This window comes from Tarenaya hassleriana, unplaced genomic scaffold (genome assembly GCF_000463585.1).
Source record: "Tarenaya hassleriana unplaced genomic scaffold, ASM46358v1 Cleome36, whole genome shotgun sequence".
Classification (NCBI taxonomy): Eukaryota; Viridiplantae; Streptophyta; class Magnoliopsida; order Brassicales; family Cleomaceae; genus Tarenaya; species Tarenaya hassleriana.
Genome location: NW_010966665.1, coordinates 234,742 through 258,756, shown reverse-complemented (window position 1 = coordinate 258,756; position 24,015 = coordinate 234,742). Strand labels below are relative to the sequence as shown.

The 24,015-nt window shown below is 31.7% G+C and overlaps 2 protein-coding genes across 2 annotated transcripts in view; both read right to left on the bottom strand.

The window, feature by feature from the left end:
• Positions 1 to 18,192: 18,192 nt before the first annotated feature.
• On the bottom strand, positions 18,193 to 23,760 carry LOC104822512 (AT-hook motif nuclear-localized protein 20-like). Its single transcript, XM_010553763.1, has 3 exons — positions 23,689 to 23,760; positions 23,522 to 23,593; positions 18,193 to 19,371 (listed from the first exon to the last, which is right to left on the bottom strand). Exons 1-3 carry the CDS (start codon positions 23,758 to 23,760, stop codon positions 18,409 to 18,411), a joined length of 1,107 nt encoding a protein of 368 aa, XP_010552065.1. The 3' UTR covers positions 18,193 to 18,408.
• The window catches only part of LOC104822247 (bet1-like SNARE 1-2), a 2,937-nt gene continuing 2,404 nt past the window's right edge, over positions 23,483 to 24,015 (bottom strand). Inside the window, exon 7 of the mRNA XM_010553393.1 lies at positions 23,483 to 23,871. Within this exon, the coding sequence (XP_010551695.1) occupies positions 23,847 to 23,871 (25 nt within the window). The 3' untranslated portion in view covers positions 23,483 to 23,846. The remainder of the gene's footprint in view (positions 23,872 to 24,015) is intronic.

Here is a 24,015-nt window from a genome sequence, read left to right as displayed (position 1 = left end):
TCATATATATGATGATATATATATAAATATATAATATATATATGTATATGTAAAATACACATTTATATATAAAATACTCGTATATTTGTATATACAAATACACATATATATAATATATACGTATACATAAAATTTACGTTTTATATATATATTCGTATATTTATACATACAAATACATATATATATATATAATATACGTATATATAAAATTTATATTTATATGGAAATATTTGTATATTTATACGTACAAATACATACATATATATATATATGTATATATAAAATATATACATATATATATATATATGTATGTATTTGTACGTATAAATAATAAAATACAGATATAGTGACGCAATTGCGTCACTAAACGGTGACTAAATTGCGTCACCAAAGGGTGACGCAACTATTTGCGTCACTCTTGCGTCACCTTTTTTGGTGACGCAAATTTTGCGTTATTTTTTACGTCACCGTTTAGTGACGCAACTATTTGCGTCACTATTGCGTCACTATTTAGTGACGCTTTAGTGACGAAAATATTGCGTCACTATTTGCGTCACTTTTGCGTCACCATTTTAGTGACGCAAATTTTGCGTCACCTTTTGCGTCACCTTTTCCGTGTTTTCTAGTAGTGAATGTGTTATGATGGAAGGGATCTTCACCATATCAATAAAACACATTCTCTCATCGATTCACCCAACAACCCTTATCTCCTTCACTTTCTTCTGTATCACGATATATTCATAAACTCTATGAGTTTTATTTGGCATGGTTGCAATCATCTTCTCTATCTCTTCAATTACTGATTTTTGAAGATGAATCTCCATAAAATCAAACCACTCGTCTAGTGTAATCTTCCCAAAATCTATCTCCATTTGGTTTAAACTATTAACGTAGGACAAATTAGTACATTTTTCGTCATCACATCTAAAGTCTCCACCTTTGTCAATTGAACCATGGTAATGACATTCTTAAAGTGAATCCACATCTTGCAAGTCCTTTGTTTCTTCTCTCACATTAGGGTTTTTGTTCTCTTCTCCTAATGCATTCTTCTCTTTACATCTATCATCATTAAATGCTTCACTACAATCTATTCCCCTATCAATTGATCAGTCAAGACATTCTTCTAGTAAACTCATATCTTCTCCATTCGCCATACCTTCTTCAATGGTAAAGATTCAAGTCTCTTCTCCTACATAAGTGTCCTTATGGTCTTACTCTCTAGTGGCTTCTCTTCCTTTTTCTTCTTGCATGCACGTCTTTTTCTGGCTTGGTTTTTGACCTTCTCCTATTCCAAGTATGAATACCAGGGAATCCCGTTCTTCTTGCTTCTGATTGCCCTTGTATTCACTTTATTCTCTTCTTACTTCTCTAAAACTTGGAATGCAGTTTCTGATTCAGTATCAGCATTCCCAACATTCCCTAATTCTGAACTCAATTTTTTTGTAGTTTCAATCTTCTTGTTCCTCACCTCCACGACTTACTCTCTTCTAGTATCTTACCTCTGAATCCTCCACTCCCTCTGTGATATTCCCAGTTTCCAAATTGCCTTAATCTAGACACGAACTTTGGGTATTTTTAATGTTTCTCCGAACCCTAGAATTACCCTTTTTTTCCTCTTTGCTGCCAACATCCATTTCCGTGTTAGTAATTGCTACATTCTCTCCATTCAGACATGAATTTTCCATGCCCATGTTCTTCCTGGTCCTCTAACCTTAGAATTGATTTTAATCTCATATTTTTCCTCAAAAATCTTCACCTCCTCTGTCATTCCTCCATTATTTTACTTCTCAAAACCCTACATCTCCTTGGCAGTTCTTACTTACTGTCATTCTCTTTGTTACCTTCATTCCCTTGCTTTGTGGATCTAACTTTTTTCATCGGTTTCTCGTGAACCGACTCGATAGGTACAACGGCTTGTCATCTATTATTTCGTGGCCTCGAAAGAAGCTTATTCGCTTGGAAAATACGCCTTCCTGAATTCAAGGTTCACCGCAATGGATGTGTACTCACCGAGCTTGATAGTATCGCCATGGCAGAGATCTAACGGCATGTCCGAGGCAAATAGGTTGAGTCCCGTTCGATGATCCAAGATCTCGAATCATCCATTTTCCAGATTCCAACTCGACCCAAAGGTGCTTCGTGAATATCCCGACGTTCTTGACGGAGAGATCATTGTCTCGAGCGATTCGACCAACCCGAACAGTAGATCCCAACTTCTACTCTAGGAATTCGCCTTCTCTAGGACCATTGAGGAATACGAGCTTCAGCAATGGCGGCATCATTGCCATTGTTCGGGTAAAACCTCTGTGAAATTGAAGAGTCGGAGAAAATCTATGAGAGAACTTTGACAAAAAAAAAAATCTGCGAGAGAGTGATCCCAAATGAAATTTGAAACCTTTGATAGACGCTTTTTTTAATAAGAGATTTATAAATCTGGGTTATATCACGCAACACGAGGGGTTGCAATTCCAATCCTATCAGCTCAGATATGGCCGCACATGTGAACATCTCGCACGTGCTTGAACCTATTTCATAAAATTTACCGAATCAACATACTAATTTTTAATTCTTTTATACTCTTTTCCTCATCAATATTTATCGATTAGAAAATTTTAAGAAGAATATTTACAACGGAAAATAAAATTGAAATTTAGAAAATAACCATTAATTCTTGGTATCTCCATTCTATTATAATCTAATCGAAATTAGCTCATAAGTAATTAGAATATTCCAATCTAATTGGACATAAATGCGCACAAGCAAATAAATAAATAAAAATTCTATAATAAAAGTATATACAAAATGTAAAATGGTATAATCATAATTAAAAAAAGTTGTAATTTTCTTATATTTAACCAATACGTGGGTTGGAACTGAATGATTCAAAAAATATGTGTTCGAAGTGTTTTATTTTTTAAAAGATATTTTTTTTTCAAATCAAAAATACAATTTCAAATCCAAGATTAGATGGTTCAAAAGGTAATGAAGAGAACAAAATTCAACCCAAGTTTGAATCTCATTTAGGAAGCGGTATTCACATGGATTTCTCCAATATTCTAAGAGATATAGTCAGACAAAACCCGATAAACTTTTAGGTTATAAAAAAAAATACAAATTCAAAGAACTTTATTTTCAAGAAGTTTGCAAATGAGAAGAAAACCCACCAGAATGCATGGAACCATGGATTGAACAAACTTTAAAGTGATTCAAATTCTACATTCATATAGAAATTTATATTATTTTATTCATTTTTTATCGGTTTAAATTACTTTTTGTTTAAGTTTATTTCAGATTTCGGTTTGATTATTGTTTCATTGTTTAGTTTGAAAAACATAATATACCATTTAACTTTTATATCTGAGATTTTTTTTATTTTGATCTGTTTGAATGAATTTAAAATTTGATATTATTTATTTCAGTTCAATTCAATATTCGTTTTAAAAGTTATATTTGATTGAAGTTCCTCTTGATCCTATTAATTTGTTTCAAAGAAAATACATTTAATTAAATTTTTTCATAAGGTTTGTTTCATATACAATTATATATTATTTATTTCAGTATAATTCAATTTGATTTGCCCAACCTTAATATTTATCCATACTTTACACGTATTGCCAATGGATATGAAACAATCTTATATGCACAAAATCTTATCACTATCGTATTTCTAAATAATAATAAAATAAAATTTAACAAGATAATGAGTGTACTCATGGTAAAAGTTGGATGAGACACGATTCTTTTATGTCCGCTCTAATTTCAATTTTCCATGTCACAAGATTGACCAAAAATCACACTTTCAAAATTTCCTCATTAATTTATATTCAAAGAACATAGAATATGCCTCTAAGGCAATTATCCAACGCAAAAGTCAACGGTCAAAATCTTTCAACAAATTATATATATATATATATCTTTAATAATAAAATCAAAACCTACATATTTTTCAAACATTAATTTTCTCTATAAGTACATCAATGTCCACCATTTAGCTTCCTTGCACATTCCTCTTCTCTTCATTCATCAATTACATTCATTCATTCATTCATTTGTCCATAAATAAATTATATGAATAGATTGCTTGGATCAATCTTCTTGATTATCCTTCTCTTGGTTTCCTTATGCGTACATCCAAACAAGGCCTCGAGAATTTTACATGAAGAGCCTCCTCTTGGTCACTTGCAGTCTCTGCAGAGAGGTGATGTCGCTCCTTCCGAGCCTTCCGGCTGTACCCACATCCCCGGCGGCCACGGACCACCGTGCCCTTTCGGTGGCCGCAAATTTTCCCGTCACACATATCCACGTGTCACCACCCGATTTGGTGTAACGGAGTTAACGGTGACTTAAAAGGTGCCCTAATCAAACAAGTGCGTATGGGTGTATGTCTTCATTCTCTTCTTTTGCTTCTTTTGATATTTAGCTAATATATTATCCCCGAAATTGTAACTATAAAATTTTGTACAAAAGAAGATGGTTGTGGTTTTTTATCAATGATATTTTTTATTCATGTAATTTTTTTTATAATAATTTCATGTAAGGTGTATATTGCCATGGTACTTCCGTATTACGCTTGACCATCATTGAAATATGATTCAAGTTTCAAAACCTATTATCTTATTTGCTTGTTGTTCTTGATCTCAATTTGCCGCGACACTCATAAATGGTTAGACAACATGATAGTATAAGAGAAACAAGAATATGTATATGTTGGTCAGTTATGGTCTACTTATATTCTAAGAGAAAACGACCAAGAATATGTTCGATTATGTGATTAAAAGCCGGAAATGATTATATCCGGATCGAATCTACAAATTTTATTTATTGGAGACCAATATTAGAAGAATTATCACCTTGAATCTACAACTCTATTTTTTTTATCTGAGGTGTGGACCAAAATATCATCAAAATACATGAATTTCTTTTGATACAACATTAAGCGTTGCGAAATAGAAGGTAACAACAAGTGTGAAGCATAATGTCAGTAATCATGAAAAACATTCGAAACTCTTTTGTCTAAATATCTTTTGATAACGTTGGAGAAACAAAATTTTCCATGCATGAAAGAAAAATAGCTTTGAAAACAATAAACTAATTTGATATTCTCGAACAAATTCACACATCACCTAATTAACAAGAGAAACTGCTCGTTACAACGACTGAGTAAATGAAAAAAACGTATAACACATTGTTTAGTTTTACAAATCAAGCGAGTAATATATATATATATAGTATATATAAATCATGTCTTGCTAAATTTTATTATGCTTATCTTGTAAGCTCTGCTCATCATCTTGATAGGGCAGAAGAGAGGTCATCCAAGGGAACCACGAGGGCAACGGCCCGCCTTATCGCCATTAGGGATATGGGTGCAGGGCGAGCCTCCGGACGGTGGAACCGGACCTCGTTGAAGAGATTCTTGAAACATCAAAGGTTTTGTTTTGTAATGTAATGGCCTGCTTGCTTCAATGAACACAGTGTGACCGAAGGGGTCAATAATAGAGAAGAAGAGCACAAGAAATAGTGTGAAGAAAACTTTGAGGTTTGATCTCATTTTGTTTCTTGAATTTGGTCGTTGGGTTTTGGTTTGGTTATATATATATATATAACCAAAGGTTTTGTAATGTTTATAGATGTCGGGAAATCGAAATCAATGTCAATGTGGGGTGTATATGTGTATATATATATATGTAGAGGTGGACAATGGACCGATGGAGATCGTATGTGAAAATGAGAGCATGAGAATTGACATTGGCGAGGTGGATGATGACATTGGAGAGAGTCACTTTCTAGGCAACGTGACACAATCAATACAGAGTCCTGTTAATTTCTTCTGTCTTGAATAAATTATTTAATTAACCAAGTTAGACTAAAATCATGTCTCCGTAGGGGTGGGCACAAATACCCGAAAATCGGGTATCCGTCGGATACTCGTCTCACGGATACCCGATTTTAGGGTACTCGTAATTTTCAAATCCGAATCCAAATCCTTATTTTTCAATACCCGTGAATCCGGATCCAAATCCGGATAATAGAATTTTTAAAACCGGATATCCGCGGGTACCCGCGTATTATGATTATAAATAATTATATCTTATATTTATATAACATTTTTATAAAATACAATTATTTTAGATGAAATAATTTCATATTTTTTTAATATTAATTCAAAAAAATTAAATTTATTATTATTTGTCTCTTATTATCTCTTTTGTCTTATATATTTTATCATAATTCATCAATTTTTATAAATATATCTTCATGTTTTAAAAATTTTATATATGAATATTGTTGTTTTTCTTAAATAAATCCGGATCCGGATATCCGCGAGTACCCGACTATTATTCCGGATACCCGTACCCCGGATACTCGTAAATACCAAATCCCGGATACAAATCTCATAGTTAAATACCCGAGCCTCCCGGATCCGAATCCAAATCTCTCGATTTTCCCGGGTATCCGATCCGTGCCCACCCCTATGTCTCCGTTCCCCAAAGATATAGGGTTTTGGGATACAAGGTTACATAAACATATATTACATGTCACATCGTCTCGTGTTTTGTATCAAGGTCGATATTTCGGTTTTGTCACATATCACACATATATATATATATAGAGAGAGAGAGAGAGAGTGTGTGTATATAACTATATATACATAACAATTTTTGATACAATTGATATCGCGGCTTGATATTTTAGGTTTTCTTTTCATTCAGTTATTTTTTTCAGATATTTTTTTATTACATTATAGTTGAATTTATTAAAAATATTATTTTTTTAGAGAAATATCATTTTGTTCAGTTTTTCAGATATTTTGGCATATGACATATCCATTTAAAATAGGTATACATATTATTTAAAGTCCGATTCATTTCAATTTTTTACGCTGCAATCGAAATGCTCGCTTATATTCGTGACAAACGTTTTGATTTCAATTTGTATTTAAATATTTTGGATTGTTATCTTTATTCTTTAATATATTTTTTTATTCAATTCGTATTTAGATTTTAAATAAAACAAGGATACGTTTAAAGATACATTTTTTTAAATGTTATATATGTAATGGTTTTAGATTGCATGTGTTAGACACCAATTACAATTATTAAATAGAATGCTAAGAATAATTTGGAGGTGTTTTTCATTGCCCTCGTGGTACGTTGGGGACAATTGCGACATTGAAAATCAATGTTCGTTTTGCATGAGTTTCATCATGATTGAGGACCACTAATTGCCCAAACAATAATTAGCCGTCCGATGTGTTGACTTTTTCTTCCTCATAGGATGTGATTTGACATTGACCGAATATATTTTTAGATGGTGAAATAAATAAATAAATAAATAAATTTTTGTATATATATATATATTAAGAACCGAATATTGTGCACACCATTAGAATATCTGAATTTTTGTGCAATGTCATCAATTCAAATAAACAATAATCATACTAAACTTAGGTTATTTTATCATTTAAATTTTGTTTATATATAAGAATAAGCTAAGTTTAGTTTTTTTTGTATTATATGTATATATATATATTTCCACCAGCTTTATACAGTTAATAAATTTTCAACCAACCTTATGGTTTATTTATTGAATGATAGTCACATTTTATTTGAGATATTTTCTGTTCTAGAAGAAAAAAACAATTCTGAGAAAGAAAATAATTATTGGATATTGCTGAAAAAGGAAAATATTCTACGGCCGTTAGATTCGGATCTGAAATCTCATCACGTCACGGACTACATTCGGCGGCCGCATCATCTCTATCTCTTAACAAACATGTTCTTCCTAACCTCAGCCCTAAAACCCTAACCCTTTTTTTGTTCCTCCTCCTCTATAAATAATAAACCATTCTACTTCTTCCTCCTCCTCCTCCTCCACCTCACCAAAGCTCGAAGCTTTCTGTCGTTTTTGTGATCAAGTTCTTTTGCTTGCACAGAGAAATCACCGTGGTGTTCAGAGAAACCTCTCTCTCTCTCTCTCTCTCTCTCTCTGTCTCTGTCTCCTGCTGTGATTCTCTGTACAAGCATAAGTGCTTCTTCACAAGAAATTCCCACGAGTGATAACACCGAGAGAATCTAGATCTAAAGATTTCAGGGTTTGAGACGTATCAGATCTGGTACCGACAAAAGTTTTTTTTTACTTTTTCCTTATCGATAAAAGTTGTTCATTGTCTTTCATATTCTTGTCTGAATTTCTTTCACTTGATTATGTTTCATGGATCTGGGTTTGTGTCAGAGACTTGACATATGTCCTCTGGTTTTGGTTCCGTACTTGCAGATCTCTCGATGTTGTTGGAAATATAAAATTGACCCATGGAATTTTGGGTTTTGGACTTCATATTATTTTGAGCTCATTGATGGATATGAGCTAATTAAGTTTGAATGTCCATTGGTATTCATGGTAATTCATCTCTTTCCCCTATAAATTGAGGATCTTGATTCATATTTTTCATCCATCAGAAAAATTATCAAAGTAAGGGGGAAAGGAGAGAAAAACCGATTTACCGAATTATTCTCCAAAGTCATTCCGCTGCAAAATGGATTCAGGTATAATTCTTATCCGATATGTATATTAATTTCGAATTGTATGAATTATGCAAAAACCGTATCCAGTTTTTGGTGAGTTTTCATAAAGTTATCGAAAACCATCAATATAAAGTTTTTATATTTGGTATCAGAGCATGTGTTTTGTTTTATCATAATTCATCGACTATAGTTTCGAAATTTTAATATGTGTAATATATTGATACATTTTTTTATGTATCATCAAAGATTATAGTAATATAAATTAAAGTGGGTATATATATATATATATATATGAATTAGTATATATGAATATTCGTATTTGATATATAATAATAGCAATTTGTATGGATAATAGTTTATATACTTTATGAAATTAACTATGTGGATACATGTTATATGGAGGTTAAAAATATTTTTTTTTTTTTGTTTTATATTTTAAACTTGTTAGTCACCAAAGTGACTTAGTTTAAATTAAAATAAATATTCAAACCAAATACGCATGTTTTAATTGTTCATAATAAAAGGATGCTAATGTATGACATAAAATAAATAATTGAACAATTATAATTATTTATCATATTGCTATTAGATCATCCAAAGATGGATCAATGCATATGATTAATAATATTATAGGGACATAATTTTGGTTAATAAGCATGTATATCCAAAGATTGCATTCTTATTTAACTGGCAATATTATGATGTCCATTAAAGCATATTTTGCATCAATGATTGTATGTATGTATTGAAATATTGCCCAAAGGTAAATTTTGGTACATATTATTGTTACTTTTGAAATACTAATGGATAAATATTTATAAAATTTCAGCTTCACTTAACCTTATGGCTTCTGGCAATGGAATTGTTAAGTTCAACGGGCTTAACTATGCAGACTGGTCTGAACAGATCCAATTTTATTTGGGTTTCAATGATATGGATTATGCATTGTTGAATGAAAAGCCAACAGCCATAACAGATGAAAGCTCAGAAAATGACAGGATTAACTTCGAATCCTGGGGGCGATCAAATAGGCTGTGTTTGAACTTGATGAGGATCACTATGGCAGAAAGTGTTAAGCCATCGATGCCTAAAACTGAAAGTGCAAAGGAATTTCTGCAAAAGATTAAAGAGTATTCTCAGTCGGATTTGGCTGACAAGTCGATTGTAGGAAGTCTCATGAGTGAGCTAACTACGAAAAAGTTTGACTGGTCGCAGCCTATCCATGATCATGTGACTAACATGTCTAATATGGCGGCAAAGTTGAAAGCTATGGGAATGGATGTTAATGAGACATTTCTGGTCCAGTTCATCATTAACTCTCTCCCTGTTGAGTTTGGCCAGTTCCAGGTGAATTATAACACCATCAAGGAAAAATGGAACTTTCAGGAGTTGAAGGCCATGCTCATACAGGAGGAAGGGAGATTAAAGAAGGTGAAAGAACATTCTGTCCATCTTACAGTTCAAACCAATGCCGGCAGCAATAAAAGAAAACCAGGAAAGAATGACAAAAGGAAGGATAAGGCTCCAACAAAAGATAATGTGAGCCGAGTCCGGAAAGAAGTCAAGTGTTTTTTCTGTAAAAAGACTGGACACATTAAGAAAGATTGTCAGAAAAGGAAGGAATGGTTCGAAAGTAAAGGTAAACATAATATTTTAGTTTGCTTTGAATCGAATGTTATTGAAGTTCCTAATAATACTTGGTGGTTAGATTCAGGTGCTACTACTCACGTTTCTCATATTAAACAGGGATTCAGTATGATCCAAACCATAAAAGGACCTGAACGGAAAGGCTAGTACACGTGGTCGATTTCAATGTGGGCGCCTCGATAGTGGTGGTGCGAGGCATTTGGTCCTTGCCGCGGTAATTAGCTCCGACACAAAAGTTTCACAACGTTCATTTGGACCGAAACTTTGAAACCCTTCGACAAGTCTTTGTCCATGGAGAAGGCGGACAGTACATGAACCTCCTCCACGTGCCTACGGTAAGCTTCTCCTGTTGGAAATATAAAATTGACCCATGGAATTTTGGGTTTTGGACTTCATATTATTTTGAGCTCATTGATGGATATGAGCTAATTAAGTTTGAATGTCCATTGGTATTCATGGTAATCCATCTCTTTCCCCTATAAATAGAGGATCTTGATTCATATTTTTCATCCATCAGAAAAATTATCAAAGTAAGGGTGAAAAGAGAGAAAAATCGATTTACCGAATTATTCTTCAAAGGATGATATTACAACGATGATATCTGGTTCAAAGTATCCGACTTCTAACTTGTATTTCATGAAAGTTTGGAAGATTGAAATGCTTTTGAAAGAGTATGTAGGAGGTGAAGACGAGCTTCTTAAAAGCATGGCTGAAAGAATGAAGGTGAAATTCGATAAATATTGGGAAGAATATAGTATCATTCTTTCCATAGGATCTGTGCTTGATCCTAGTATGAAGTTGGAAGCATTGAAATTCTTTTATGATCAACTTGACGAGGAAAGTAGTCAATCAAAGGTGGATAAAGTGAAGAGTAAGATGTATTTAATCTTTGAAGAATACAAAAAAAGATTTGGGATATCGACTTCTAAGAGTTTATCTATTTCACAAGATAACAGTTCAAAGGAGGATAAACAAGGTTCGACTCAATTTGATGTAAGTTCTCTTTTTCTTTTTAAATTTGTGTTTCTTATTTTGTTATTAGATTTTTTCTATTGTAATGTTTTCAACTTTTTTATATGATTTAGGAATTAAGTGGATGGAAAACCAAGACTTCTTTAGACGATGGATTAAAAACGGATTTGGATAAATATCTAAAGGATCCTACTATAGATTTACATCGATATAAAGATATGGATATCTTGGAGTTTTGGAAGATCAATGAAGCACAATATGGTACTGCATTGGCTTTTATGGCATCTGACATTCTCAGTATTCCTATCACTACCATTACTTCAGGGTCGTCTTTTTGCGTTGGTTCTCGTGTTTTAAACAAATACATAAGTCACCTTTTACCTACAAATGTCCAAGCTCTCCTTTGCACTCGTTCTTGGTTATTTGGTTTCGAAGAATATGGTAAAGTCTATATTTTTTTATTATCCATTTTGTTTAGTTGTTTATATGTCTAAGTGTAAGTGTTTAACTTATATTTGTTTCTTTAGTTGTCGTATTGTGTAGATTCCAGAAGTAGTATTGACGACACTCTATCAACTTCATTATCACCTATGGTTCTCCGACGAATACCTATGATTGTGATCGTATCCAATACCTATGATCATCTATATGATCATCAATCACACATCATACTAGTCTTGGTATATCATCATTCCACTATAGCTAGGCCGCTGAGAATTTACTGTGATAATTCCGCAGCTATCTTCTTCTCGAAAAATGATAAGTACTCGAAAGGTGCTAAGCATATGGAGATAAAATACTTATCTGTCAAAGAAGAAGTGCAGAAACAAAGAGTATCATTTGAGCATATCAGTACTGATTTTATGATAGCGGATCCATTAACTAAGGGACTGCCGCCTAAGACTTTTAATGCTCATGTTGATCGTATGGGCATTATAGATAAGTCGTTGTTGTAATTTAAATAATTGCTCATTATATATGATATCTTGAATTCAATAAAGTCTTGTTTCTGTTATTGAAAGTCATATTATCATTAAATTATTTGTGTACATATGAAGTTGATAAAGATAATATGCATTATTGTTCTATAGTTACTTCTGGCCATAAAAGAGGTTTTGGATGACAAACGTTTGTGATACTTGGAAGGAATCATATTCAAATAAAATGATGTGTGACCGCCAAGATTCAATTGTTTGTTGTTCAAATAAAAGTTATCGATGACAGATAAATACAATATAAAAGTACGCGTCTAAAGATTGTAGATCATCAAATCATCACATGGGCCAAGTGGGAGAATGTTGGAAATATAAAATTGACCCATGGAATTTTGGGTTTTGGACTTCATATTATTTTGAGCTCATTGATGGATATGAGCTAATTAAGTTTGAATGTCCATTGGTATTCATGGTAATCCATCTCTTTCCCCTATAAATAGAGGATCTTGATTCATATTTTTCATCCATCAGAAAAATTATCAAAGTAAGGGGGAAAGGAGAGAAAAACCGATTTACCGAATTATTCTCCAAAGTCATTCCGCTGCAAAATGGATTCAGGTATAATTCTTATCCGATATGTATATTAATTTCGAATTGTATGAATTATGCAAAAACCGTATCCAGTTTTTGGTGAGTTTTCATAAAGTTATCGAAAACCATCAATATAAAGTTTTTATAGATGTTTCTTGGAATCGACATCAAGATACGAGTCTTTTTTAGACTTGTTCTTCTGCTCTTTAATGAATTCAATATCCCAATTCAATTTTCATTGGGAAATTATGTAAAAAGAAATATATGTTTATAGATTATGTTATATACATATATCGATTTCAATAAAGTAAATACCAGATTATGTATTCTTGTGATGAATAAATATATGAAGACTTAGTTCTCCTTGGCATCTCATGACTTGATTCACACATTCACATCCGTATTTACTCGTTGCCTCATCCATCCATCCTCACCGTACGAATCGATGATCAACAATACTGTATGTATAGCTTTGAAAACATAGAGTCGATAGTCACTTTAAGGGGACAAGCGCTGTCGGGCCAATTTAGAGGCCCATTTTGTCTAAGTGGTCCATAAGGCCCAAAATTCAAGCTGGAAAATTATAAATTTATATATTATTATGGAAACAAAATAAACATTTGAATATGTACGTGTAAGGCTTCAGTGTGGACCTCGTTCTTGGGCTTCCGTACAATCATTGTTTCGGCCGTAAATATTTTAAAGAGAAATTCATCTCATTACCTTCGATTATAAATCTAAAAGACAATTCGATACTAATGAAATTTTTTTCCTCTTCACGATTTCTTTTGAAAATTATAACAATAACCATGTATATATATTTATTTCGATTTTGTAAAATAAAAACTACATATATATATATATATATATATTCTGTTTTTAATTTTTTAAAAAAAACTATGTTCATTTTCTTTTAATTTTTAATTCGATTCAAGTTTTATTGAGATTCGATCTGAGATTAGATTTTATGAAAAACTTACTCATTTTCTAAAGTCCTATTCTCTTTATTTTTTTATTTTTAGTTTGAAACCAATTAGATCAGTTTAATTTTAGATTAATCATAGAATTGTAAATAATTATGTATTCGGTTAATGTATTATGAGACGTAAAGTTTACATTTTTGTAAAAAATAATTTACCTAAGAAAGAAAAATCAGATATTTAACTTATATACATACACTCGTTTTGGTTGGGGATCATGAGATATTGTATTTATAGATTGTTACAAATTTATCATTTTAACTGATAATTTTTAATATTGAACTTAAGATGACATATATATATATAAATGTGTCCCACAATCAATTATTACACCGAGTTCATCCGTAAAAAATAGATTTTGGATTTAAATATATGGATTATTTAAAATTTTAAAATTACAAACTTAATATATATATGATCAAAAAAATTAGAAATTTATATTTTAATTTTTAAAATGATGATGTGGTGCTAACGGTCAACTCAATCAGCACTATGTGAACAATGTGTCATGCCACGTCAGTAAAATTTTTGATCAAACAAGTCAAAGATTTTATATAGAAGAAAATGATAAATTTATAATTTTTGTAGAAATTTTTACCAAATTCAGAAACTTTTGTGGAAGATTGCAAGTTTAGAATTTTATATGAAATATTTTAACAAGTTTGGATTTTTTTTTTGTAGGATTAACCCAAAAAAAATATCAGATATTTAACTTAAAGAGTGAATTAGTAGTAAATAAGTTAACATCAAGGGTAAGGATTAATTAAGCAGGACGTTAATGTTGCCACGTGGTAAATGTTTTTGTTTTTTTGGTAATGTTGAATTGGTCAAAGCGTTTCGTTTTCCCATTCTTCGAGTTTTCCCTCCTTTCCTTGGAAATATAACAACTTCCGTTTTTATTACAACATTTTATTTGTATGTATGTATGTATGTATGTATGTATGTATGTATGTATGTATGTATGTATGTATGTATGTATGTATGTATGTATGTATGTATGTTTTAGTGTATGTATGTATGTATGTATGTATGTATGTATGTATGTATGTATGTATGTATGTATGTATGTATGTATGTATGTATGTATGTATGTATGTATGTATGTATGTATATGTCATTCACTAAATACATTTGAAGGATGGTAATATAGATGGAGGAAGATCGAGATAAGTATAGATTCATCAATAGTTGTAGCACTCTTTTCGTTTGAAATTTTTGGTCAACATGTACAAATCTTTACTGGACTATATATATATATATACGCTCGTTTTGGATGGGGAGGCATGAGATATTGTATTTATAGATTGTTACAAAATTATCATTTAAAATGATAATTTTTAATATTGAACTTGATATATACATATGTGTCTGTGTGTCCCACAATCAATTATTGATTACACTGCGTGTCCTATATATATATAAATCAGTTTCAATTAAAAAAAAACATTGATTTGTATATTTGTTAATTTGGTGGTCCAAACTTCATTAAATTAAGTTTAGTGGATGCCCACGGCATAATCGCAGTTAGTGAGAAAGACGTGGTGGCTTTTCGAGCTTCCAAAGCGCATAATTTCAAATTAAATATTTGTTTTAATTGGTTTTTGTCACGACATTTTGCAATTTGATAGAGCCATATAACATATAATAACTTATTAATTTTTCACCCCAAAAGAAAGATATTTAGCAAAGTGGACAAAAGAAATAATAATAAGGGATAGAGAAAATGAGAATTTAGAGTGAGTTTTGTAAATTAGGGAAAGCCAATAAAGGAAAAAAAAAAGTGAAAATGCAAATCACTAAAGGATAAGTCAGGGCAGTGTCGGAATGGTGAGTCCAAAGGGTATTACGTACCTCTTGTTTACTCGGTGGGCGTGAAATTTCAGAAAATATGACTACTATGTTTAATTGTTACGAAAATTATTTTTAATTTAATATCTTAAATAATTTCACGAGGGGCTTAAATGCATCTTTGAAAAGTCAATAAATGCAGAGATCAATATATACACATATGTTGTATTCTAATTATTGGAGTAGGGTTTCAATTTTGGTCCGAATTCTAAGCCTATCCGAAAATCGAATTTCAAATTTAAATATATCGATCTGAAAAAAATTAGATTTTTGGATTGCTCTCAAATGGGGCTACGATATGAAAGTTTGATTTTTTTTTTCAAAAAAAAGTTTATAAAGAATGAATTGAGTGGACCGGTATAGGGGCGGGTTTCGGACTTGCTTGTTTAAATCCGAAAAAATTGGACCGGCTCGATCCCGAAACTCTCAGGGCGAGTGCAGACTTGGGTCGGGCGGTCTGATTGTCATCCTATATTGGAGAAAGGAGAACTACTTGTTATCGGTTTAGGGATTTGTTCGATTATATTCACAAGGTAATTAGATATATTCGTATGTTCAGACTTAAGTGGAAATAATATATGGACAAAGAATATATTTCCTTGAGCAAATGTTCAAGAAACATTGCAATAGAATCCTTTAAATTTGTTTGGATATTTGGATGTTTATAGAAATGAAAAAATGTGACTATTTATACAATAGAATGAAGGAGATTATGAAATATATTGCATGTTTGCACCGTCGCCCGTCGGTCATATTTTGTCGTTTTTTGTATTGTTATATTTTGCGCGTCGTTAATTATATTATCAAATTTCCCTAATTGTGATATTCACGCTTTAATTTAAAAGGCTGTTAGGAGATGTAACATATCTTTAAGAATAATATGATACATCCGACCCCCGAGATCATATCAAAACTCAAGACAAAAAAAAAAATAGAGAGATTTACGAATATTTGATTTTATTTTGGGTTTACGTGTTTTTTAGATGTATAAATAGATTCTATTGGATATTGAATAATACAAAAATGCATAATATATCTCGTATTATTCAATAACAAATATAATTTAATTTATACATGAGAATAAAAAGGAAATAATTAAACTAAATGTAAAATCAAATATTTATAAATCTATTAAAATCTTTAACCTCCATATTTGAACGATTTATAAAAATACAATGCTTTTTGAATCTTTGACTTGAATGATTTCTAAAAATACAATGCACGTTATAATATTTTCTAAAACGTTGGATATTTCCTGATAACCGATTAGACAGATGATTACGGTATAAATGTAAATAAACTGATTTTTCAGAAGGTCTTGATCCAAAATTGGCACCCTAAATTTTTGGCCATGAGATAACGGTGGCTTGGGATGTATGCGGTGTGCGCCAACCAGTTGTTAGTCATCGACATTATAATTTAATTGTATTAAATCCAATGTGATTAATATATAATATTGTCAAGGGTCCTTTAGGGTGTGACAATTGACACGTGAATTCATGTGAAGAGGGTCCTCTATGTTGCACCATTTTTCTTTGGAATATCCCCCAGCCAAGTGAGGTGATACAAAAATTAAAGCAACAAAATTAATATATATACATGCATATGTCTTTATAAGCAAAATTAATATAATAAGTGATAAAAAGTTAAAGAAATCAATATTAAATCACTTTTAGCGTTTAACAAACGATCGCTAGGTAATTCCATTGTAATGGACAATGCATATAGTTAAACCCTCATGTAAAAAGTATGTTGCTTTGGTAATTCAATTGCGGATCAATACTCAAACTGAAATATTCTTGTTAAATTGTAAATCAATACTCAAACTGAAATACATGGTGTAGTTTAACAGTCGGTAAATTTTTTTACAGACCATATATGAAATATATTAGTATATAAATCAATTGTTTAAACTTTATTATTCAAAATAATTTTCTAGAGTACTAGTTTCTTATAGATCATTTAAAAATTTGAAGCAATTCCAAATCAACCAAATTCAACTATATATATGTTGATTTTATAAGTGAATACATATATACCTAGAGTGTATCATTACATTTAATGTGAATATATAAACATCAACGTTAATTTCATAAAAAAAAAACTTAATTTGATATTAGGAGAATTTTATTAGTTACATGTTTTTTATTCTCAAACAGAAGACTTATTGCTATGATTATATATTCACATTGAGAGAATACATGGCTAGAGTGTATCATTACATTTATTTGTTATATAGTTTCTTATATTAGTCAACAAACTTAGTGAGCTTCAATATCATTAGCCCTAATTAACAAAACTCTTTCCATATTTTCAGCTTACAAAAGTAATATCAAACTATAATACCAATTATCAAACCAACGCGATTGAATTTAGTTCAATATAATCTCATCCGGAAATTTAATATAATATTTATCTAATCAACACCAATAATAATTATTCATGGGTTTAATCTGAAAATTAATTTTGGAAACATTAACAATTAAATCGAACTCACAACGGAGACAGACCATGTTACTTCATCATTGAACCAACAAGTTTCTTAGATTTATGAATTATTTATAAGAAAAAAAGGGACAAGTCACAAATTAAAATGCAAAATATTCAGCATCTAAAGACGAGAAAAGAGAGAAGCCAACACAGACAAATGTGCTAAATGTATAAAGAGAGTAATATATTATAAAATGTGCTTTCAATTATTCATTAATTTATTATATTATTCAAAAATCCTTTCTTCCTCTTTACCTTGCAAACCCTAACACTCTCCATAGTAACAAGCTTTGAAATGTACAGAAACCAAACCAATCTATATTTTACAGCCATATATGTATATGTATTATACATATGTATTGGAGATATGTGTATACATATCCCTAACAACAAATATAGATCGATACGTGACTCACTGTCTCAGTACGGAGGCCGCGCGTGCACCCAAGTGTACGGTTCGAGCCCTAAATGACCAATTCCTCCTCCTCCGCCGCCGTTCGGAAACATATGCGGTGGCTGGACCCCGAAACCCGATCCGGCCAACTCTGCCGTTGGATCCGGCAGACTGCTCTCTATCCCCGGCTGAGATTCGCCGCGAATCTGCCTCCGATTATCGCCGTCTTCCTCCTCCTCGATGGGCAACTTCTCGTACGTGGCATTAGAAAAAGTAGCGGCGACGATCATAACCGAACCGGCGGCGACGAGCTGGCCCACGACGCTTCCTCCGACGACTTGGCCTTGAACTCCAGCGAGATAAACGGTCAAACCCGTTGACCCCGGTGGGGCTGGTCCGGGCAAGAAAGCTCCGGTTAGGGAGAGGATATCAAAGCGGCCATGGAGGGCGACCACGCCTCCGGGGGCAGCGGGCTGACGGAGGGTGATATTGGAGACGGATCCGGTGCCGGAGAGAACACAGACGCCACGCTGCCGCCGCCGGGAGAAGTCAGCGATGACATCAGCAATGTCGCTGCCGCCGGAGATCTCCATGACGTGGCTGCGAAGTGCGTTGGGGCTGTCCCTCGTGACGATGACGGGCGGTTTGGGTTTGTTCTTGGAACCAGGAGGTCGTCCTCTCGGTCGCCGGTTCACGATCTCCACGGCGCCTTCTTTAGTGTCGTGGTCATGGTCATGGTTTTGGTTAACAGGTATTCCGAGGTCACCTTTGGTTAAGAGGGCTTGGGGGTGGTGGTGGGCTGCGGCTGCGGCCACGGCGGAGTGATCCGACAAGCCAGGCAAGCCGGTCTGATTGGTCCACCAAGGGTTCGCCAGAATTGCCGAGATTGAGCTTGTCCTATAATTAACAAAAAAGTTATCAACGAAATCGGAGATAGATATCAAGAACCAAGATGGGTTTTGGTTCTTGAAAGGGATTATGTGAAAATTCTAGGGTTTGAAGATGGCAAAGTCAAAAGGTATGCGTGCGTCTTTGGAATTCTTTCGTTCTGGCTTCTCCAAGTTCATATGTATTGAGAAATTTCTTTTGAGTGAAAGAAGAAAAAGCGTAGGAGAATTAGATGCAACTGTGGAATGGAATCAAGCAGTGGGGCCGGGCCCTTGATTATCTTTGATTAAGACAAAGAAACCTCGAAAGGGAATCAATCTCTTCCTAGAGAGAGAGAGAGAGAGGAATATTATTTATCTAGGGTTTATATTTGACTGTAAAGGGGAGAGAGAGAGAGAGAGAGAGAGAGAGAGAGAGGAGTGGAAGAAGGGTTTATTATTTATCAAAGGTGCTCATGAGTCATAAATCTAATTACCGAGTAAAAATTTGGAATACATAATAAATAACTGAAAATTGAAGGATTGGAGTTGAAAACCCAAGAAATAAGAACCCAAATAATCAGATTGACATGATCAGGGAAGGAAGGAAGGTGTTTGTGGTATTATTTATCCTTATTGCAGTTTTTTATTTATTACCGATTAGAGCTGTATATTTCGAATTTTATTTATCTTTAGGTTTGATTGTTGGTTTGTTGTTTTGTAATATTTATATTCATTTATGACCGATTATTTGGTTTTCGGTTTAGCTCGACGGATGGTGTTAAGGTTCCATTCCAATAATTTTTTTTTTCTAAAAATATTGCTTATATATATTCATTGAATTATTATATTCATATAATTTTATTTAAAGAATATATTCAATCATTTTTTTTATTTCGAAATCAAACCCATATATCTACCGTTATCCGGAACACAATAATGATTGTATAACAACTTTACATAACAAATTGAGATGAAAAAAATGGGACAAAAAAATGTAAGAACAAAAAAAAAATAGGACTACTAGAAATGCGTGGGCATTGGGATGGTGGGGAGCACGTTGTTTTCCCTTTGTTGCAGCCTATTTCATTATATTCCTCTCTCTATACGTGTGTGTATATATATAATTACTGGTTTGAGCCAATTTCAAATTGGGAAGGGAACGTAATTTTAATAACATGGTTTCGGTCACATGATTAGTTTAATTCTCGATTCAGAATATCCAATTATCCAAAAAAAAAAATATTCGGATACGGATTCGAATATAGTTGAATCATAAGATTTTTTTGGTGTGTTTTCTGTTTGTTTTCTCCGGTAATTTTTTTTTCCTAATGGATGACAAAGGTTAGTGGCACTAAAATCCAAAATTCATAATGATCTTTCACAATAAAATATGATTTGAAATTTAAAAATAACTATATGATCCTTTATTATTAAAAATATTTTGTCTAGTGACCCAATTCATGTAGACCAATAGTTTGTCTCTTTGTATATTTAGTTCGTTCCCGGGTCAATTTAACAATAGACCTTATTTAAAATATATTGTTATATAGAACTCGCTAAAATTGTATTGCAGAAATCATGAAGATATATCGGAAAGACACACACACGCATATATATATATATATAACAAACTTTGAATTTTTATAAAAATGAAAATTGTATATATGGATAAATATACAGCAAACCTTAACTTTAAGATTAAGAAAAAATAGACAAAATCTAAGTAAATGGATTAATAAACAGGATCCAATTAAAAAAATAACTGACAAGCATTAAAGGGGCAAATCTAAACTCAAATTAATATATATATAATTCTACACGTATGAAAATCATAATGAAACTTATCCAATTGGAGACTCGGGAGTTTTAAAAATATGCATCATATCTTATGTACAGATGTGCCTCGACTAACTTTAAGAAAATAATAATAATTTATAGTTTGAGCACTAATATTAATATATATATATATATATATATATATGTGTGTGTGTGTGTGTATTATTTTATCTATATCATTTTTATTAGACTATATCAATATGCAGTCTATATATATGATTTTAAGACACTTAAACATCACCATGTAACCATATTTTATACATAGATGTTTTAGAATTCGATCGGTTTGTTTATTTATTGGTTTTATTTTTTAGATTTTATCAAAATTATATCTCAGTTTTGATTTAAATTTAGTTTTCATAAAAATATATTTAATTTCTTTAATTTTAATACGATTCCTTTATATTCCTTAATATCATTCGGTTTTAATTTTGGTTCAATTAGTTTATTTTAAAATTATATTCAAATAATTTTTAAATAGGATTCATCAACTCAAATGAAAATGATTCAGTTCATTTTTATTTTATATAATCCAAACCGAAATATCACGGTCAATGTCGATACTGATCGTGTTTTATGATGAGTCGCCAACCGTATAATTTTGTAAATAATTGGTCTCTCCTAAGAACAATGGCATTATTATATTATATTTTATATGAATAACATATATATGCATACATATTATAAGATACTTTTTTAACGTGTTTGTTAACAGATAAGATAGAGACAACAACTTGGTTCCTAAGGTAATGGAGTGGTTGTTCACACATGGACATTTATAAATTACCCATAAATATGGAACGAAGTCTCACATAATCTCACTACAAAAAAAAAAAGTAATTAACAACGACATTAGCAACGAAATATATTTTGTTGCAAAGTTAACAATGAAATTGTAATGTTTTGTAACGAAATTTTTTTTGAACGATTTTGCAACGCAACATTTTCGTTGCAAATTAGCAATAAATTTTTTTATTGCAAATCGTTGCAAAATCATTGCAATTTTTTTATTACAATTAACAACGCTTTGAACGCAATAATTTTGTTGTTAATTTGCAACGCAATTTTTGCGTTGCAAAATCGTTACAAAATTATTTCATTGCAAATTAGCAAACGATTAGCAATGACTTTTGCAACGCAACAATTTCGTTGCAAAGATTATCATTTAATAATTAATATGATTTGACCATCGAAAAAATAAATACACAAATTTGCAACGTAATTTCGTTACTAATTGGATTTGCAACGAAATTGCGTTGTAAATTTAAAATAAATTTGTGATTACGATTGATTCCGGTTTTCACGTCTTTTGTAATGAAATTACGTTGCAATGTTTTTCTATATATTCAACATCCAAACACAATCAATCAACAATTTGATAACTGAGAGGTCAATTTGTAATTAATTTGTTTAAAATTTAAATTATATGTTAAACTGTAATCAAATCCTTGTTAATTAATAACGTGATTATATTTTTTCATAAAACATGATGCATGAAGTTAATTACAGCTCTTGATTTATGATTACATGATTTTTGCAAAATAAATATGATTAGACCAACAAAATCAAACCATTGAAAAATTCGGTGTTTGTTCACATGTGGGTTGGGTTACTCAACTTATTATTCAAAATGGAAAAAAAAAGTTAACAAATATTTTTGCAGATTTTTCTCAATTATCAATAACATCCAAAAATTGTAACTATTCATGTTTTGTGCATGACGATAATTTTAGCTATTATTTTCAAAATGGAACCAAACAATATAATATATAATTGTACTGTTTCAGCTGATAACTATAGATTTAAAACTTGAATTTATTCAAACAATTTGTACTGTTTTGATTTTAATTGAGTACACCAATGTGCAAAATTTCTTCATTAGGTAGCTGGATTTAGTTTATCCCATTTGTTTTTATTATTATAGAATTGGGACCCAACTCAATTTCTTAATAGTGCAATTCACATGTTATAAGCAACTACACTAATTCATATTCACGTTTCTGTCCCTGTATGTGTGTATAAAAGAACTAATGTAAAACCGAAATGAAATGAGTAGAAACGAAAAATCCAATTGGTAAATTTTAAATAAATTTGAGATTAACACGATGTTGATATTGACGTATGAAATTTATTTTTTTATTTATTCATCTTCCATGGTCAATTACACAACTTATAATCGAATTTTAGCACAAGGAATACGTATATTGTTGTAGTTATAATATCTTATTTTCAATCAAAATGTCTAATGAAAATGACGTATGAGCACATCAGCGTTTCTCTTATCACCATATAGTCACCATGTAAAAAAAAACCCAAAATACGATATAAATTCTCATACATATATACATATACATACATATATATAATATATATATATATATATAAAATAGAAGAGTTGGGAAGTCAACGTGGGCTCAAACAGGTGCCACGGTACTTTGTCAAGCTCTGCATTCAACATCATTGACAAATAAGTTTGTCCTAACACGAATTCTCGAAGTGTGAATGTCTGCTCAAAAACAAATATGTATCTATCTACTCATAAATACTCTCTCTCTCTCTCTCCCCAGCCGTTCTCTACACGTGTTCTTGTCCTCTATTAACCTGTTTGACTAACATTGCAGTGTCATCATCATCATCATCATCATCATCATCTTCATAGAAGCCAAGATGCATAACATGAAATGAAACTTCTGCATTAGGATCCAAGATGAGTAGTTGTGTGACAATAGCACCTTGTCTTCACTACGGAAGAATTCAGTTCAGCCCTTGATGTATCTCAAGAGCCTGCAAATGATAATGAAGGACTGCTATTATTAGTAGTTTCTTGATTTGACATGTGCCGTTTAATTAGGTCTATGATGAAATGTTTACAGATTTAGAACCGAAATTGCCATCAGAATTCAAGTGCTTAGGAGATGTGGGAAAGAG

Excerpts from the sequence above, each read along its gene's own strand:
- LOC104822512 (XM_010553763.1), bottom strand. The coding sequence starts at position 23,760 with ATGCATCTTGGCTTCTATGAAGATGATGATGATGATGATGATGATGAT. Across the intron at positions 23,594-23,688 it reads CTGCAATGTTAGTCAAACAG|ACATTCACACTTCGAGAATT; the intron begins GTTAATAGAGGA and ends GTTTTTGAGCAG. Across the intron at positions 19,372-23,521 it reads TGAATGCAGAGCTTGACAAA|AATTTTCACATAATCCCTTT; the intron begins GTACCGTGGCAC and ends TTCAAACCCTAG.